The following is a 20,578-nucleotide window of genomic DNA, read 5'->3' on the forward strand; positions in this document are numbered from 1 at the left end:
CAGCCACAGGATGCCTGTCTCAACTTCACTGAGCCGGGGGCGAGGGGAGAGGCAGCAGTCCGGAGCTGCCCGAAACTGTTCTGAGCAGGCGTGACACAACCGTACACGAGGGACTGTCCGCGGCTTCCCTGCGCTAAGACACCGCTCCCAGCAGCAGGTGCTGTCGGCTCCGCAGGGATGCTCCGGGCCGAGGGGACGCGCCCGGGGCGGGGCTGGCGGGGAGGGGGAGCTTCCCCGGGCCTCGCTCCCTGGGGGTTCCTGGGGGGAAGGATGGAGCGGGGGCGGATGGACTGGGGGGGGGGGGGGGGGGGGAGAAGGCTGGAGAAGAGGGAAGGATGGACGGAAGGAAAAGGCTGAAGAGGGGGAAGAGGATGGAAGGGGAAAGGACGGAGGGGGAAAGTACGGACGCAGGGGATGGAGGGAGGGAGGTGGGGTGGAGGAGACGGGGAGGGAAGGGGAACGGAGAGAGGGGGACCAAGGAGGGCGCGAAGAGGGACCACGGGCGGTGGGCAGGGAGAGCGGAACGCGGATGGGGGGGCGCGACCGGGGGGGCGGAGGGCAGGGCCGCCGCCGCGCCCTTCCGTGTCCGCGCCCCTGGGCAGCCGCCCGCGCCCCTCGCCTCCCCGCGTCCCGCGGGAGCGCCCCGGCTCGCGCCGCGGCGGGGGGATGCCCGCGCGCCGCCGGCGCGCCCTGCCCAGCCCGGCCCGGCCCGGCCCCGCCCGGCCCAGCCCCGCGCGCCGCCGGCCGTGCGGGGCCCCGGCGCCGGCCGCCGCCACCGCCCCCGACGGGCCGCGCGCGGGGCAGGGCGGAGGCGCGCGCGGCGCTGACCGCCCCCGAGCCGGCACCGCCGCTGCCCATCCCGCCGCGCCGGGTCCGGCCGCCCCGCCTGCGCTCCCGCGCCCCGCAGGGGCTGTAGGGCCGGGCGCGTCCGCCAGGGACGGGGGCGGCGGCGGCCCCCGCGACCATGCTCTGAGCGCCCGGGGCAGCCAGCCAGCGAAGTTGCGGTGGAAGATGAACAACGCCGGTAAGTGCGCGGGCCCGCCGGGGTGGCCCTCCCTCTCCGGACATCGTTTCCCGGGGGCCGGCAAACGCCGGGCGGGCTTCCCTCCTCCGGTACCGGCGCCCTCCTTCCCTCGGGCCGGCACACACCCCGCCGCCGGGGCCCGTGCCACAGGGACGGCACCTCCCGTCCGAGCACGGCTTCTGAGCGGCTGGCATCCCCCGCGTCCCGGTATCCCCCCTGCGGGGCCGGCAGCTCCCGGACCGTGCCACCGGGGCGGGCGCCGCTCCTCCGCGCACCCTCCGGCCAGGGCTGGCCCTCCTCTCCCCCCGCCCTGGCAGGTGCTCCCTGGCTCCCCGCGGGGCTGTGCGTGCTCCATCGCTTGCCCCGCCGGGACGGGGACCGGCAGCGAGCCCGGGCGAGGCGGGGAGTTCTGCGAACAGCCGGACTCGCGGATCGGGAGGGCCTCGGCTGTGCGCCCACCCTTCCCGCTCGGACACACTCAGCCCTTCGCAAAGCCCCCAGGAAATCTGCTGTGACTTTCTTTGCGAAAGTCTCTTTTTTGGGGAGGTATGGTTTTTGCAGGGTTTTCTCTCCAAGACAAACCCAAACCCTTCGTCTTTCCTTCCGTTAACTTCCCAGAATTTTTCCTTGATGGGAACCTGGGAATATGAAAGACAGGATGAGAAGGGAACGCATATTAAAGACGAGACATTCAACAGTTAAACATTAAAAGAAGTCACTGGAAAATTGGGGGAACCTTTACATTCTCCACCAACGCTTTCTGAGTTTCAGGGACAAGGCATGTGTGTAAAAAATGTTACAACCCAGGAAACAATTATTACCAACTCTGGAGTTACTTAGAAAAATCTAATGCTGCATCTAGAATTAAAGAGGAAGAGAAGCAGTCCCTTTGTGTTAGCCCTCAATTTTTCCACTGTGTCTCCTTGTTCCACAGGGTGAATGTTGCTGGGCACTTCACTTGCATGGGTACATCCTGAAGCCCAGAGATTTCACCGCTAGATACCTTGCCCTGTTACAACTGTCATGTGTTGGGAAACTGTGAATCATTGTTTGCCAAAGCACAGGAACATAGGATTGGAAAGGATCTTTTAGGTCAAACCCAGCCCTCTCCTGTTGTATCTGCATGTCATACCACTGTTCAGAGTTTAAAGCAAAAGTTTCTCTTTCCCCTTGGAGTGGAGAGTGAGACACTCTCTTACCCAAAAAAGTGGTGACATTTCCACTCTGTTTTCTTACCCTGTCTGGACCAGACTCTGTCCCTCTCAGGAGACAAACTCATTTGAAAGTTAAGTGAGCCAGCCAAAAATTGCTGTAGCCATGATGCTCCAACCTCTCTTTCTTCATGTCTCCATTACTTAAAACAGAGTGGCTCTAATCGGATCCTGTTGTCAGTGGAAGTGCAGTGTAAGGAATATCAGATGTATCCATTTGTAAAGACTTAAATTTTGTGAGCAGGTTTTATTTTTCAGGAAGTAGGACTGAATGGGACTACCTTCATTACCAAAAGCAGTACACCCATTGTTACAGAACACAAGGTCACATTACTCCTTTTATCAATTCATCAAATTAGATCTTAATCCAAAACTTTTTAGGTAGATCTCCTGCTATTCCTCTCACAAAACTGAGAACCTCTTACTGTTGCTAGTTCTCCTAGTTTCCAGACCAGATTCAGCACCCTGTATTCTTGCAATTATATCGCCCTTTTGCTTAAAAATAGTTCTTTTCCTCCTCTGGTGTTTACCTTCAGGTTGTATTTATAGAGTGCTCATATCCCTTCTCAGCCTTTGTTTTGTACCTTCACACAATGCAAGGAATGTTTCTCCCATCAGTGCAAAGCAGAACTTCCTACTGAATCTGAAGGAGAGGGGCATTTATTAACTGGCAGAGCTTAGGGACCAGCATCAGCTGTCTTCGGATTGCAGTAAGCAATACATAGCACCAGTCAGCAGAGTCATATGGGCAGGCATATATGGCAGCCTTGATCCCACAGAAGTTACATTAACAACCGACAGAAAACAGGAAGGGAGATATGGATTATGCTCAGAGATGCGGAACTGACATGAAAAGAAAGATGAAGCAATCCACCAAGGTCACAGGAAATCTGTGGTAAGAGACAAGAGACAGACTGCCATCTCCCAGCCTCATACGTAGGACCTTCCAGCCTTCAAGTACCGATTTGTTTGCCAGGTGCTGAAAGGATGGTACCCATAAGAGAAACGTACAGATGTTAGACTCCAGATTGTTCAGAGGTGTAAGCAGACTATGTATTCTTTCAGCTGCTACTGAAAGCGATACAGGAAAAGCTGCCATATGTACCTGTCAGAGACCAACATCTTTGACTCCTACGAAGCAATAAATGAAACAACAGGTGAATATAAGCAGTGTGAACTTCCTGTTGTGAAATCACAGCCAAACTGGAAACATCACAAACACCTACAGTTACATTAAAAAGAAATAGATGTCAGTAGTTTAGAAACAAGATTATTTAATTCTCATGTATATGTGTTTTTTCATAGTCAGGCCTCCTAGATCTACTATGACTTGAAAGTACAGTCTGCTAGAGACAGTGAAAATGCTGGATAAATTTCAGGATCAAGATTTTTCAGTGTTGAAATTAATCCTTTTCTGATTATATTGTCTTTAGATCTTTCCCCTTCCCCAGCAGTGCTTCTCTGTGGGATGTTATGCTGTGGTATTATATTTACAGATGGCTGCAATAAAGTTATACAGTCAGAGAAATTTGTAAGCTATTGATCTGATATCCCAGAGTCATAATGCATTGATCTAATACAGAGGATGGATTCCAGTAACTGTACAGAACAGCATTTTATTTCTGCAGAGTAGGATGTGCTCTGACAGCCCAGCTGTTAACATTTCAGTTAAGATTTGTAAGAAGACAAAATTCCCATAGGATAGTTGCTACTGACTACAGGTCTATCTTCCCAGTAGTGGAGCCTTCTGGCTATATACAGAGTACTTTTGATCACACATTTGAAGAACATACACTCATAAGAGAGAATAGATGTTTTTCAAAAGTTTCAGTGTTATGCTGAAGCTGAAATACCATTTTCATAAATGTTTGAGGCATTTAGGAGCCAACGACCTGCTGGCTTTGAACACGACCTCAGATCTCAAGTGCCTAAAGCCACGATTCTCAGAAGACACTTAAGTATCTAATTCCTTTTCAAGTCAAGTGGGAACTGATATCTAAATCTGGACTGAGGTCCCATTTGAAAGGAAGGCTTGCACTCCTACATCAGTAGAAAATCCTAGTCTGTATACCTTTTCCATTTCAAGTGACTCCCATGCAACTGTTTTCATTTCTTAGGTAACTTTTGTCATTTCAAACTTTTCTCTGACAGTGTGAAATGCGTGATGCTTTTACATGCTGTACAACAAAGAGAACTACTTTTGCCGTGAATATTTCAAAATTAATGACATCTCGGTTATTTACAGTGCATTCTGGGGTCCTACCAGTGATAGCACTGGTGTTTTATGAGTTGAACCCCTCAAAGGGATTATACTTTCCTTGTAAATCATGCTACCTCATCTATTTAATCTCCAACATAATGAAGCAGGTTACACAGCTTATGCTGGGTACTTAATTCAGGATGACATTAAAATGGCTTATCTACATAGGCAGCTTAAACACACCCTCACTGTCTGACTTGGACAGCTGGCAGAATTGTAATTACAGGTTGGAACCTACAGCTTCCTGTACTGGAAATGTAATAAATGAGTTTTAGGAGACTGTGCTTGGCTTGCCTTACATTGCTAGCAGCATTACTATAGTGGTTGGTGCCCATGTTCTGGCTAGGTCCAAAACCAGCTCTTCCATCTGCAAAGAAGAGTTATCTGTTTCACTTCCAATGAACCTCCATGTGTTGTTTTGACAGGAAGATCTGTCTACCATTCTCTCAGAACAAATTCTTCTCTAAGGAGTAAGCACCATGGTCAGAATATAAACCCATGTGTTAGACAAGCTGAAACAGACACAGGTACAGAATTTACTCTCTGTCCTGCTTTGCAAGAACTTGGTGTTGTTTTGGTAGCTGACATATGGAGACTTCTACCTATGACTGTGCAGTGCAGCCACACTGTTTCCATGAGTTTCTGGGTTTGTGCAGCACTTGGCACATGTGGCTTTTGTCAACAGCATGAGCTCTTAGACAGCACTGTCATGCTCTGATGTGAGAGGGAGCATGAGCATGATGGCTGCTGGTATAGGATAGTATCATGTCATTTCCTAGTTCATAAAATAGAAATGCTACCACAAAATAACTTCTATCCTTCCTGGTCCAAATAATTTTTATGTCTGTAATAGTGTTTCGGCAAGTGACATGTAAATGAACTACTGTATTTACTGCTATTCTTAAAGTTGCTTATTCTCATTTCCTCTATAGTGGGACTTTGCTTGTTTCCAATGGTGAATTTGATCCCAGTCTTGGAAGAAGTTACAGATTTGTTTCATAAAAGCAAATGTATAGATGCAAAGACATACGTATAGTATTTTAGTAGCACATTTCTGATTTAAGAGAAAAGCATTTATATAACAGAAATAAAGTCTGGGTTAATTAGACTGAGGACTGGCTAACTGGCAGTAGCCAATCTCTGTAGTAGTTATCTCTGTAACATTATCAAACAGTGATATGCATAGTACTGGGACCAGGATTATGTGGATACTGTCCAACATTTTCCTAAGGAGGAAAGCAGATAGAAAAGTATCAGATGACAAGGTTCACTTTATGATGTAAAGACTGGTGAAAGGGTAATTAACAAAGGAGGCAGGGCAGTTACATAAACAGATTTGGATCATTAAGTTGGACCCATTCAAACAAATTACACTTAATACATATTACAAAGCTATCAGTTTAGAGACAATGAACAGGCAACACAGCCTTGGGAACCATTTAGCAGTCATAATGGACAAGCGAGTCAGCCTGATACAGTAACAAGCTAGCGGAGAATACTGAGAACTGGGTCTAAGAAGGTTCTGAACTCCGTAGAGACAGCTTCAACAGTACCCACTGCGGAATTCTTCCCATAGGTCTGCCCAATGTATTTTCTTTGAGGCTACTGGAATATTGGAAAAGGATCAGAAAAAATCCAGAAAAGACTTCATGAAAGGTGAAATTGTCCAACTGCAAAGATTTAATGAATTTATTTGTTCAGCTTACCAAAAAGAAGAATGTACCAAGACATAGCTTTAGGGAAGTATATGTCTTCTCTAGAGAAATACTGCATAATAAAAGGGTCTTTAACCCAGCAGAAGAAACAGTAACGAATTCTGGGGATAGAAGCTGGAGGTAGAAGCCAGACAGTACTAACTGGAAATAAGGGCTTTATTTTAAAAACAAGCAATTCATTGCAGGAATAAAATAAGGATGATACCAAGGTATATGGTCCACCTTTTGCTGACTTCAGACCAAAGCCTTCTAGAAGACAAGTTTTAACTTTATTCTGATACAGCTAAGTGAGATTATACAGGTCCTGATCAGAGTTGAACACTTTCTGATGCCCTTGTCTGGATGTTCTCCCTCTACCTCCTGTTTCTCAGGCACTTTCCATCTGTGGATTTTAGTCCCTTCTTGGGCAGAAGCAGTGGCAGACAGGACTTGTGTGCATTGGTTTCCACTGGGATTCTAGGTTTGGTGCAGTCTCATCCCACTGTTGCAGTGGGTCCACAAAAGTTCATTGGTCAGAAAAAGCTACTTTCAGCATCTTAAGAGATGCCTGAACTGCATTGTGGCACCAGCCAGGGATGGAACTAGTATCTGCACTGTGGACCCAAGTCATTTCTTGAGCCACCATCAAAGAGCATGGGCCTGGGACATGTCTACAGATATCCCTGCAAATGTGAAACCTCTGTGTTTAATTAGGTCTTCACCCCAAAACCAGCTGCTTGATGGCGGGGTGTTGGTAGACATAGTCCTTTATAAGCCTTCACTCAATTCTAGGCTAATTCCTAAATCTGCAGAACATTTGAAAGTGAGTAGTTGCCCCTCTACAAAATGTTTATTGTTTCAAAGAAACACTTGAACAGTGAAGTCTGTGTGGGTTGATTGCCACTCCAGGAGAGCTGCTAGGTTACTGTTCACTGCGTAGAAACCTGGAGGGGAGGAGAGCAATGTAATTTCATATGGGCCATGGCAGGAACGAAACCATGCTGAAATGCAGGTTTGCCTGGAGGAAGGTGGGTAAGGAGAGGAAGCTGTCCTTGTCAGTACAAGGAAGCATCGAACAATAAGGGGAGGAGTAGGCTAAAGAAATTCCTATTCCCCAAGAGTTTCCTTTTAAGCACAAGGTGGGTGTGTCTCCCTCCAACATAAAACACATCCTAAAATAAACATGCACAATTATTTGTGAACATACATATTTCTTATGTTGCAATGTTGTTTTGTGTCCATTTAGAGGTTACAGCCAGAACCTTTCAAGTGGCTTAGACAGCAAAGGAAGCAGAAATTGAAGCAGAATGAAATTGTTGTGATAAAAGGCAAACAGCGGAGCTTTCTTTTCAGTAATTGTTTGGGTTATTTTTTAAACAAACACTTGTACTCCTCCTGCTGCCTCCCCTCTGTGCTCAGCCCGCCCCCCCCCCCCCAAAAAAAAAAAAAAAAAAAGGAAAATTGTTTAAGGAGCCCTGTAAAAGGCAAGATCAATGCACAGAGCAGTTAGGAAAAAACTATGGAAAGAATCAGTAGTGACCAGTAGCTGGCACAAGTGGGTAAGAGTAGGACATCACAATGCCTATTATTACCATATTAGGAACAGGGTCCATTACCAAAAGTTCTCTTCCACTAGAAGTGTTACTGAAGGTAGCAGGAGAAACTCAAGATTACTTGAGTCCTTTTGCTGTAGAAAATTATCACTGGAGAGAAAGTGGGTAACTGTGTTTAAGCTATGGGGGGTTTTAAGTGGATGTCTGCATGGTTATCTATTTGTTTGTAAGACAAAGTTTGGGAGAGCCTGGCATTCCCTACAGTCCCGTCTTTTTCTCATTACTCGGTGTTTTAGTACAGACACTCCCATCCGGCAAGAACAAGGATGAGAATGCAGAGACTGTGTTCAAGCCTTGTCAGATCCCAGGAATGGAATAGGTGTATTTGTGTCCTACTCTTGGATAGACATTACTAGGAAAAGCCAGGCACTGCAGGAAATGGTATAATACCTCCAAAGTGATGCTTCTTCCTTGGAGTTAGTCCTAAAAATGCCTCGTTATAGTGGTAAGGGGTCCTTTGCTGGTTTCTGGTGGGAAAGGTGTAAGGACTCAGTTTTAGCTAATAAAAATTTCATGCATTTTTACTACCAAAAAGTTAGTTTAGGAAGTTCAGTTGCTGCAACAACAGATTTAAAAATCCAAAAGGTAGGTCTGGCTAGGGAGCCAGGCTTACAAGATACTCAACCCACTTCTATTCTCTCCTTATTTTTAACTGGCAACAGTTTTCAGCCCTCTGCAGCCTTCAACTGCTGCAGACGTGCTGCTGGCTGCAACAGAAGCAATGGTACTTCAGTGACGGTGAAGTGTTTGGCACGTAACGTTTCTGAAATAATCTGGAGGGAAAGATTAGCCACCCATTCTGTGATTTCAATAATTAGACAGATGCCCTGCAGCAAAAAGAACAAGTGGATACTGTGAAACAAGAGTACACACTACAATACTAGAGACTGGCAAATAAGCAGTTCTCTCTCCCTCCTTTCCCACAAGTCATTTTAAGCCTCTTGCATATGAACTTGGATTGGATAAAACCCCAGATACAGAATAATTCTTAATCAGTATATATAATAAGGCACCTGATTAGAACGAACTTTTAACTCCTTCTGAGCTGAGATCACTGACTCAGTTTTTTAACTTAGATGAAATCTCTCCAGTGTCTCATAATTCTAGAAAGACTGTTTTCTGACTACATCAGAATGCCAAATTGTCAGCATCTTTCTGAGTATTGGAAGAAACTTCAGCAAGGTTAAGAAGTCCATAAGAAACAGCCTCTTTATCTCCCGGAGTCTGACCAAACAAATATGCCAGTATTAGTTCAATACAAATTACTCCAGTTGGACTAAAATAACAGTAAGAAAAGTACCGTGACACCAAATATCAGGACAAGCAGAGAATCGTTTTTAAGCAGTTTGTGTTCAGTATCACTTTATTCTCAGTATGGTGTGCAGCTGAATTTTAAATGTCCTAACTTCCAGATGTCAAGTCTGCATTCCAAAATACTCAAAATGTAAGAGCACAGTAGCTACACTTCCTGAAACTTATACCGTGACTTAGGATGGGATTTTGCATAGGAACCATGACCCAAATGGTGTCGTAGGGCATGAAGATTTTACACAAATAATTGTTCCTGTCTCTCTCACGGTGAAATAGTTTGTCCTGTGCTCTTCCTTACGATGGAGAGCTCCTCTTTTTCCACTAAACTGTGTTAATTAAAATTATAAAAAGAATTTGAGATTTCTGATTGAATAACCATGTAATTACCTATTGATGGCTAGGAAACATTAGCAAGAGGAAACCCCTTCTCTTTACTTATTACCATCTGTAACCATTTGGTGCACTGGCTTCTTCACACCACATATTTCATCTCATCTAAAATCTCATGAGGGAGGATCCCTATTGTTGCCTATTTATGCAGCTTTTCAGCATTTCATTTAGTTATTTAAAGAATATTAATTTCAGGACCAAGACAGCTGGAAATGGTTGTGGCATGTAAACTGTACTGTGAGTAAAATGACCATATATGACTTAATTCATCTAGCTTCAATCTAGCTTATTGCCAATCTGCTTGAATTCCCTTACACGTGCGTCAGCACTTCCACTAGAAATAGTTTAGAGATCCTGGCTGGCGTTATTTTGCAAGATAATTCACTTTTTTAAAGTATATTTTGATGTTCAGAGACGATTGTACCTGCAAGGAGTCCTAGCATTTACAGGAGGATGGAGGATCTTTCGACTAAAGAAAGGACTGAAGAAGCTGTACACTGAAAACTGAACTTAAGTTTAAACTAGTAATTCTCTTCATGTCTTGGATTGAAGTACTTCATTCAGTGCATTATAGCTCAGCTGCATAATCAATGTAAAGTATTATCCAAGCTTTTAGCAAACCATCTTATCCCTCATGATTACATGGTTTGACAAACAAAATGTAACTCCGTATTTTGTTACCATAGTAATAGCAGATGGGAAGACTGTGTGTCTGGGCACCAAGTGTTCCCTTCAGTTTGGCTGGGTTGAGTTAAACCTTGATCTGAGGGTAGAACTAATTTGGTTCAATGCTCAAATTCTGCAAACTATGTATTGAAATTAAAATCATTGCTACAAAGTGTACATACTGTGTTATAAGAACAACTATGATGGCTGAAAGGCATTTCTTTCATTGCAGTGAAACACTGAAGCATCATTGAATCAAAGTGTTCATATTTAATCTTAGGGCAAACATTTCTGGGGCAGAATCAAAAGGTCTCTAATGTCATTAGTACTTCTGAGTGTGGGAGGAGGTGTTATCCATCTGTGGGTATCTGTGTATGATATACCCTTGGCTCTGCAGCTGTACATCTTTCTCTCCCCAAGCGCACTAGGGCTGCACCTAGTTCAGTTCCGTTCGGTTTTGACCTTAAACCGTGTTCCCTTGAATAGCTACAGTGCTACATGGAAGCACAGTACATATGCTTTGCTCCTTCAGTTCTCTTTTAAGAGCTGAGCCTTTTATTGGCTGGACTCCTTCTGCATTAGAAGTCACTGGTATAAAATAAAAGTCTACTGTAGGATATATTCTGCTGGCTTTAATAAGAAACCAAGATGACTAACATGGCTTTTCTCTCTTTCCTCTAGAAATCACAAAGCCACCACTAGCACCAAAACCAAAGATTATTGGTCATCTTTCTCCAGTAGCTGTCTCCAAATTTTCTCCTTCACTGCCAAGGGCTGATATTCTTCATAACTCTATGTCTAGGGGTCCCAAACCACCTATTGCTCCCAAGCCAAAATTCTCAGCTGACTCTGAGGGCAAATCCAGTGTTTATACCAATAATAACTTAAATAAATGCTCAAATGGGAAACTGGTATGTCTTGATGGAGAGCTGTATGAAGGAAACCAACACAATGCTGATTGCCCAGAATCTGAGGCAGATAATGAATACATTGTAGTTCCTGAAGCTCAGCTGACCAGCAAAGACTGTAATGACTTGGAACATGAGCATGATCAGAACCTAGATTCCTCTATGGAAAATGAAGTCTCAGAAACTCCAGAAGAGGTAGAGAAGGAAGACGATAACATTGCTAATGATGAGGATACCAGTAATCGAGAATTCACCAAAGATGAGCACCATAACTCTTCAGATACTGCTGAACGAATGGAACCAGACTCTGAAGAGTCATACAGAGACTGTGACCAGCCCAAATCACTTTGTGAGGAGTACTCAGATGTCCTTGATGGAGATAAAGATGCTTCCAAGAATGTGGATGGAGATGAGGATGTTGTAAGTGACTGTAGTGAAACCAAAAACAAGGAGGAAACTTCTAACAACCTGGAACTGGATAAGGACAACAGTGATTGTGAGACTGACAGTGACAACATTTTGAATAGAGATGAGGAACTAATGGGTGATATCTGTAAAGATACCATTGTAATGCCACTACCCGCAGATGAATCAATCCTACGTTGTGAGACGGCAGGGAAGGAGGAGGAGGAACTGCCTGAAATTTTAGAAAAGGAAGATGGGTGTCTAGCACATGATGGTGATCACAGTGCACATGCAGAGCTTGATTTGAATATGGAAGGGGAGGTAGAAAATGATGACTGTGCAAGCCCTGACATGCCGCCTGATGAGGCCAGTGAAGAAACAGGTCCTGGCTTAGAACCATGTGAAGATGAACCCAATACTGGAAATCATTTAGGAGAGTTCATCCATCAAGCAGCAGCTGAAGAGGAGGAAGCAGACCCAGATGAGCACAGTAATACAAACGCAGCAAATGCCAGTGATGACTGCCAGATCACTGAGAGGAGAGGTGAGGAGAAGACGTCAGAGGTAGCCTGTGAAGCAAGCAAAGACTCTGGGAAAGGGGAAGAAGAAACTGTGAATGCAGAGATTATGGATGATGGCTATCAAATTGCTCCTTGTGAGAATGAATGTGGCGAGGAAGTACCCATGGAACATTCAGATGAGAATCTTCAAACAGAAGGGACCTCTCTGGATGAAGATGGTGTGATCTCTAGTAGTCCAGGGATGGAGCCAGAGCTGGAAGATGTGACTGCTGAAGAGCATAGTGAAAGTACTGTGGAAACGTCTAAGTCAGATGAGCTGCAACTTGAAGACAATGAGGTGGAAGCAAACGGCCTCAGTGTCCCAAATCCATCCCTCATGGTCCCACTCGAGGAAGAGTTACAAGTCTGTAAACATGGCAAAATAAACGTAGAATGTGGGACCAAACATGTCTTGCATGAAAATCTAGCAGTCCCTGAAGTGGTCATTGTGCCTGAAGAATCAGAGGAAAGAGAAACTAGCAGTGATTCCCTAGATGACCCTTATGTGCTTCCTGCAGAAAATGAAATTGCTCATGATGGGCAGACTGATTTAGGAGCTGATCACAGTGAAAAGGATGAATTAGGCACGGATGGTGAAAACAACTTGCTGCCCATTGATCGTAAAAGCATTGTCACTAGAACACGGTCACTCTCTGGGAAAATGCCGGGCTATGTCCCAGAAACAGTTCCAGAAGAAACTGGACATGAAACTGATTTACCATCTTCCCACAATGACTCTGGGGCAGAAGATTTAAGCAATAATTTATTTTCGGTGGAAGGAAAACCAATGGAAGCCAACAGGGCATTACCAACCAAGTCAAGACGTTTCATTTTATATCCTCGATCTTATTCTGTTGAAGGGAGAGAGATACCTGTCGCTATTTACAGAGAAGGTGACGGCTGTGTACTGGATGATGGTAGAATAAAAAGGACAGAAGACAATTTGTCTTTGCCTTGTGTCAATGGTTCCTCAGGTAGTTTTTCACAGAGAAATCATCTTTCATCATGTGGCGTATCTACTCCATCCCCAGTTGTGGATATACCACCTCCTTTTGAACTTGCCTACATCACCAAAAAGCCAATCACTAAAAGTTCCCCATCACTTTTGATAGAGAATGACTCACCTGATAAGTATTCCAAGAAAAAGAAATCTTCCTTTAAGAGGTTCCTCACTCTAAAATTCAAGAAGAAAACTGAAAGTAAAGTCCATGTAGATGTTAATGTTTCCTCCTCAAGGTCCTCATCAGAGTCTAGCTATCATGGGCCTCCGAGACTGATGGAGCTGGACAGGAGGAGCCTAAGTAGCTCACCTCAACTAAAATCACATGTGGGGAAGCTCCGTGCATCTGAGTCTCCCTCAGCTGTTCTTTTCTATAAGGATGGTAAAAGAAAAGGAACGCCCAAGTCCTTCAGCAGGAGTGTGTCAAGGGTGGAGTCCTTTGAGGACCGGTCCAGACCTCCTTTCATGCCACTCCCATTAACGAAACCTAGGTCCATTTCTTTTCCCAATGCTGACACGTCTGACTATGAGAACATTCCTGCTATGAGCTCTGACTATGAAAACATACAAATTCCTCCTCGAAGATCCACCAGAGCAGGAACTTTTACTGAGTTTTTTGAAGATCCCAGCAGGGCATTTTCTGCTGCTAATGAGAATGACGGCTATGTGGATATGAGCAGCTTCACTGGCTTTGAGAACAAGCAGCAAACCACAGACCAGGAAACAGAAAGGTACTGTAATAAATTATTGTGTAAGACCTGCTAGCCTTGGCCAAACAGGCAAGGCCTCCCCTGCTAGGTATCATAGACAGATCCTCCATGTTGCTTGGCTTATACACCCTCTCAGGAAATGCTTGCAAGAAAGATTGGAAGAATAAAAGATAAGCCTTTATCAGTAAAAAAAAAAAAAAATACACCAAATTAACTCTTTACCTTGTAAACGTATACTAGCAAGTCCAGTGGATCTGGATCCTATGGTTTACAGATACAAACCAAAGAACATTTTAAAATATTTGGTTTATCTAATGGATCTAATTTTTATGGCTCGGGGGGGGGGGGGGGCGGGGCGGGGCGTGGGGAGAGCTTGCTTTATTCTTCAGTAAGAAAGGTTTCTGACTTCTTAACTGAATGAATAGAGAGCCTATTTGCTGGAAGGGGTCCTAGTTTATTTTTTCATTCCTGTCAATTTCTGAAAGCAACAATATATATATAATTTATCTTTCAGAGTACATCAGTCAAGTATAGACTGGAAAATCCCAAATGATGAACTAATCAGACTAGACAATTAATTTTAAAAAGTGCTTTAAAGCCTATCATTATGGCCCTTTGACAGAGCTGCTGAATTATAATGAATAAAATAGCTCTGTCTGAAATCACATGCATTGCTAACAGTAATAACAATCTCTCATCCCATTCCATTAGATTATTTGCAAAGTAGAAAATGTCCTTTTCATAGTTACATAGGAGCAATGCACTCAAGACCTTTGAATTTGAATCTGTTGACAGATTCTTCTCCCAAGTAACAAGTGAAAGGACAAGAGGAAATGGCCTCAAGTTGCGCCAGGGGAAGTTTAGATTGGACACGAGGAAAAATTTCTTTACCGAAAGAGTACTCAAACATTGGAATAGGCTGCCCAGGGAAGTGGTGGAGTCACCGTCCCTGGAGGTGTTCAAAAAACATGTAGCTATGGCACTTTGGGACATGGTTTAGTGGGCATGGTAGTGTTAGGTCAACGGTTGGACTTGATGATCTCAGAGGTCTATTCCAACCTAATGATTCTATGATTCTAGCATACAATCAGTGGAGTGCAGAGATGTAAATAAGAAGACCGTTTGCCATTAAGTTCACGTTAAACAGGTAATGAGAAAACAAGGTGCAAAGCAAATGAATGAAAAAGGATGTCTTTAATGCAGTTGCATTTTGTTAGAGCTCTGTAAAAATAACAGACGTCTTAAAAGCAAGGTTTTCATGTCCATTTTCATCCACCATTCTCCTTCTAAAGATTTAATACTCCTGTTTCTTTGGAACATTTTTTTTTTCTGGTCCTCTACCCTGTCCTTGTGAGTGGAACAAACCATGGGCATTTCACACATCCCTCTTTTGATATTTCAGACTTGGGGAGTAAAAGAACTTTTCTGTAACACTTCTGAATGAGTCTTGCAAACCATTTCTAAGATAAGAACAATGTACAGTGCTCTGCCTTTCTGAGGCGAGAATTGGCAGGAGTGGGGGAGGTGAGTATGACATGGGGAAAGAGATGGTGTCACCAGTGCTTAAGCTGTGGATCCAAACGTGGCTGATGCGGAGGGGTCTGGGACACAGGCCTGTGGTTTAGCTCTTTGGAGGTGTTGGCTGCCTAAGGTGTTGGGACCCCCAGCGGTGCTGACACTGGGAGATGGTGGAGTACAGCGCAGCTTCACAACGCATACAGCCACGTCCCCAGGGCAGTGCTGAGCAGAAGCTGCATTAGCAGGGCCTGACAGCCCATCAGTCATGCTGCTTTCAACGAGTTGCACTGCGCCCAGCACCCTGACGTTTGCTCTTGGAGAAGGTGGCCAGTTCTTTGTGTCCATGAAACGCCGCCCATTTTAGGTAGCTCTTGAAGAACCAAGTTAAAAATATTAAAACTACGTCAATTGCTGTGACTTGGGCCCATTTATGAACTTCCTGTGGAAGCCTGTTGTTTCAAAGGGAGAGCCAATCCAAACTGGTTCAGGAAGTTTCAAGGTCAAGGCGTGGACATAATTTTTCAGTCTGCTGCTTGTTATGCATGCAGTTTTTGCTATTGGGGGAGAAATGAAGACTAGGCTCCTGAACCTTTATCAAGATAACCGGGGTGGAGGGGAAGAGCATCAGGCAGACAGCAATATACATACATTGCTTCTGAGATAGCTATTTGCTATATTTGTCAGGATGTTTTGGACAAAGACATGCTTGAAAAGCTTTGGTGAAACATAAATGGGTAATACACATCCACTGGCACAATATACTTGGAGAAACAGTGTACGGTCTAGTCATAAAACAAAGCAAATTGTACGTGTACATGAACCTATTTGCACGTGCATAAATGATACATGGACATGGATGTTTTATTTCCTGCTAAAGCAGTTCTGCCTCAAATGTCTCTCAATGGATTTAAGCTTTGTAATATGAATACCTATCAAACACAGTTCTATCACAATCACACAGGGATAAAAATTACTTCAAACTCCAGCCTGCTTATATCCTAGGGCTTATTTCAACCATTTGAGAGTTCAAGTGTGTTGGAACTTCTCTTCAGTGCATTCACCTGCAGAGCACTGGTATTTAGCATCTGCTGATACTTTATGGAGTTGCTACATTTTTGATGAATAGCCAAGTACAACCCTTCTATTACATTTCAGAGAACAGAATGTGAGAGTGCTATAAAGGATTATAATAATCTGGGAACCTCCACCACCATGTGTGATTGGGGAAAAGTGGGGCGGGAGGGGGGCTTACAGAAACTGACAGATGAGAAGATTCACTGTTTAATTTTCTTGTTTAAAAGGAGAGGCCATGTGGAGTAGATTTAAACCAATAACTTCTAATTAGAAGCAATCACGTTTATAGAAAAAGTCCAATAACGAAAGCGTTCCAGAAATATATCTTAACTTAGAATTACCATTGCCAGAATAGAACTGGGAATATTGCCCCCTGAAGGGCAGTTATTGTGTATCCCCAAAATTTAGCTATCTGGTATTAATAATTAAACTCTGATTCTTGTGTATGACAATATAGATCATCATTAGCCTCCTCTACAGTGTAGAAATAATGGGATGTAAGTGGAATTGGACAAAATTCCCCTGATCTTTCCCCAGTCCACATAGCCTGAATCAAACCCAATTTTTGTTTACTTTTGAAAAATCACTTTCTAGCCCCTTTTCTCTGAAGAGCTGCACTACAAAGTGCAAGGCAACACAAACCAGTTGTTGACGCTGAAAGCGAAAGACAGCTGTGCCCCACCTCTGGGACAGTACACTGTAACCTGTAGCATTGCCTTGACCCTCAACAGCTCTAAGTCAGAGTCACCAAAGTTACTGGCTAAACTTTCATCAGATGAAAGTTAGTTAGAATTACAGTATTCTGGCACGTATCTTAAAGAATAGCTTCACTAACCCAGCTTGACCTTCAGAGCATCAGCCGTGCATATGGCAGTGTGATAAACATCAAGGGAATGGGAAGGGGATGCCTCAAACACTCATTTCAGAGTCTACCACAATATCACTTCCAGTGCTTTTAGGAGAGATGGAGAGAGTCTTTTGTCAGCGTTTAGATAAGGTCAAGAAGATGGCATAGGTTGGGTGTTTTCAGAATTTCATCTCCCCTTTTTGCTTTCTACTTAGAGTCCATAATTTGGATTTACCAGGTTTGCTAAGTCTCAATCCTTCTTTTTGCTAAGATGCTCAAAATCCAGAGAGGAAGGAAGATAGGGAGAAGAGAGGAGTAAAAGTATACCTGCAGTTCCACAACTAATCCCACTGTGATGCTGAATATTCATAAAAATGAGCTAAAAGCCCATGTTGCAGTTACTTGTACATTTCCATGTCCTTCTACATAAAATGGTCACCAATGCTAAAAGAACCTCAGTCTGATTATTGTACTTAACCAACAGCAGGACTTGCTCAGACTTTGACTCTTAAGTGAATTCTTGGGGGCCAGTGTGGGGGTTTCAGTGCTTTGTGCAATTACACCAAGGCTCATGGTAGTTCCTATTGAGTCTCTAGAATTGCAGTCTCATGCCTGTAAATTACTCCTAAGGCTCCAACTTTCCATTGCTTTTCAAGACATATGGCACCTATCTGATGCTTTCTCAGCTTTAGTACAATCAAGAAAGCTGATCACCACTTCAGTGTACTGTTCCTCCATAAATGTGTTTTATTCCCAAGGGATGTGCTTCTTCAAGAAGAAAATGGAGAAAAAGTGGTCTTTAGTAGAAAGTCTGGAAAAAATGTGGTTTAAGTGTGTCAAGCAAGTGGTAACTTTAATTTGGCCAGACTGAAGCAGGAACACACAAGTGCTTAGGGTCTGATACAACAGTGCCAGCATCTGAAGTGCTAACACTGGAGAGGATGCTTCATGGGTAAGCAGTTACGTTAAAAGCTTTGTAAGCAATCCTCTTTGCGCATAGCCATGATCAGTCTGGGTTTCTGCCAGGCCTACACACAAGATCATAAGGACTACATCAGCACAGACCAATCCCAAAATGTGTAACAAAATCATATTATAGTTGGACAGTAACAGAACCACTGCCTGTGGTTGATGGGCCATAAAGAATGCAAATCCCCCTCCTTTAAAAGGAGAAAAATCCAGTGGATGAGCAGTTACTTCCCCCTCCAATGAGTATTTAGCTGTTCCCTTGCCTGACCACTGGATCCATCAACCTATGTTCGGTCAAATTATGCCACTTAAATGATTACATCCCCTCTGCTCCCTGCAGGTCATCAGTCAGTGATTAGCTCCTAGACTGCAGCCAGAGACAGTCTGTATGATCACCTATTCCCTACCCTTCTGTAACATACACAAAAAAAGCCTAACAAAAGCTGAGCGTAATAAAAAACTTAGAACGTGAATTCTCTGCCTAAAAATGGTCTGAATAACATGCTACTCAGACCTTCATACGCCCTTAAGCTGACGGTGAAATTTAAACAATTGGAGTGAATTTCCTCTAACGTAGCACATGTTTTTAACCAATAAAATCAAGATGACATATTCCTGGCTCTCTCTGCTCCTCCAAATGCGAAGCACATATGTTATATAAGATTAAATCACCAACTCTTAGAGGCACAGTGTGGTATCTAAGCACAGCATATGAAGGAAAAGGTGAGAGTCTAGAGATAATTATGTAATGGAAGCTTCAGTATAAATAGCTCACACACCAAAATAGCAATGAACAAGAAAGGACAATCAGTATTGCCATATTTAAAACAGTAACAGAAATATACAGGAATATGACATATCTTTTGTTATAACTGTGAATGAATGTCATTTATATAACCACTGGGAAATTCCCAGTGCTTTAATTTACAAAAAAACCCCAGTAGGTTTCCAAATAAAACGAAGGTTCTTAAAAAACCCATCACAGTGATACTGCTAGGTTTGTCAAAGTGGCAGCATGTCAGAGGTGCTCAGATACTGTAGTGAAGGACTGACAGGCAAGCAGGCAGAGAGATGCTTGTTTGGGGAGAAACACTCATGAGGTTAATAAACATACCAAATAGGATTTGAGAATAACTACTGAAAGAATCCATCAGCTCTTTATCAAAGGCTGATGCAGAATTCAGCTCCACTCTTCATCTGCATCTCTAACATGTTAAAAATCAGACAAGCACTTGCTGAACTGAGGCTCAGTAAGGGTGCCAGTTAACCTACAAGGCTGTTATTTAATACTCAGAGCAGTGAGGCATAGCTTGAATGTCTGATGCACACAAGGGCAGAAGCACATGTCCAGGACTGTTCTATGAAGTCCAGCAGAGCGAGCTGAATTAAACCTGCATGAAAATGCACCCATTAAAGCAGGGGGAAGCTGAAGATGCCACATCTTCATTTCTTTAAACAGCTGAATGAATGAGATTTTCTTCATTAATTTCTTCTCCCCACTGTCCTCCATTTTCTTTTTCTTTCAATTAGTGAAGACATTTGAAACAACTTAACTTCTAAAGTAGGTCAAATAATACCCACACCACAGAGTTAATCCCCAAGCATGATACGACTGAAGGCTATAGGAGCATCTACCTTCAAATGCCTGCCATACATCATAGCCTTTGTATATGTTGCTCATTGCCAAAAGAGTAGTAGTTTGGAAGGTTGTGGCTCACATATTCAATCTATCATTCAAGAAAATGTAGCTATAATTGTAGTTCATAAAACAACTCTGTTCTCCCATTAAAAAAGAAACCAGAACTGTTTCTAAAAGGGTGGTCTGTTTTACTGCTACTTCAAATTCACAGAATTCACAGAATCACAGGATGTTAGGGGTTGGAAGGGACCTCAAAAGATCATCCAGTCCAACCCTCCTGCCAGAGCAGGACCACCCAGAGTAGGTCACACAGGAACGCGTCCAGGTGGGTTTTGAAAGTCTCCAGAGAAGGAGACTCCACAACCTCTGGGCAGCCTGTTCCAGGGCTCTGTCACCCTCACAGTAAAAAAGTTTTTCCTTATGTTACTATGGAACCTCCTATGCTCCAGCTTGTACCCATTGCCCCTTGTTCTATCTTTGGCCATCACCGAGAAGAGCCCGGCTCCATCCTCCTGACACTTGCCCTTTACCTAGTCACAAACATTGATGAGGTCACCCCTCAGTCTCCTCTTCTCCAAGCTCAAGAGACCCAGCTCCCTCAGCCTTTCATCATAAGGGAGATGTTTCACCCCCTTCATCACTTTTGTGGCTCTGCACTGGACTCTTTCCAGCAGCTCCCCGTCCTTCTTGAACTGAGGGGCCCAGAACCGGACACACTATTCCAGATGGGGTCTCACCAGGGCAGAGGAGAGGGGGAGGAGACCTCTCTCGACCTGCTG

The 20,578-nt window shown here is 44.0% G+C and overlaps 1 protein-coding gene across 2 annotated transcripts in view; it reads left to right on the top strand.

Moving 5' to 3' along the window:
* Positions 1-1,011: 1,011 nt before the first annotated feature.
* The window catches only part of FGD5 (FYVE, RhoGEF and PH domain containing 5), a 112,261-nt gene continuing 92,694 nt past the window's right edge, over positions 1,012-20,578 (top strand). For both annotated transcript variants that reach the window (XM_086470186.1, XM_086470185.1), the window contains exons 1-2: positions 1,012-1,024; positions 10,851-13,773. In XM_086470186.1, coding sequence (XP_086326312.1) covers positions 1,012-1,024; positions 10,851-13,773 — 2,936 coding nt within the window. The remainder of the gene's footprint in view (positions 1,025-10,850; positions 13,774-20,578) is intronic.

The sequence above is a fragment of the Leptosomus discolor genome, chromosome 9 (genome assembly GCF_034619465.1).
Source record: "Leptosomus discolor isolate bLepDis1 chromosome 9, bLepDis1.hap2, whole genome shotgun sequence".
In the NCBI taxonomy this organism is placed as follows: domain Eukaryota; kingdom Metazoa; phylum Chordata; class Aves; order Leptosomiformes; family Leptosomidae; genus Leptosomus; species Leptosomus discolor.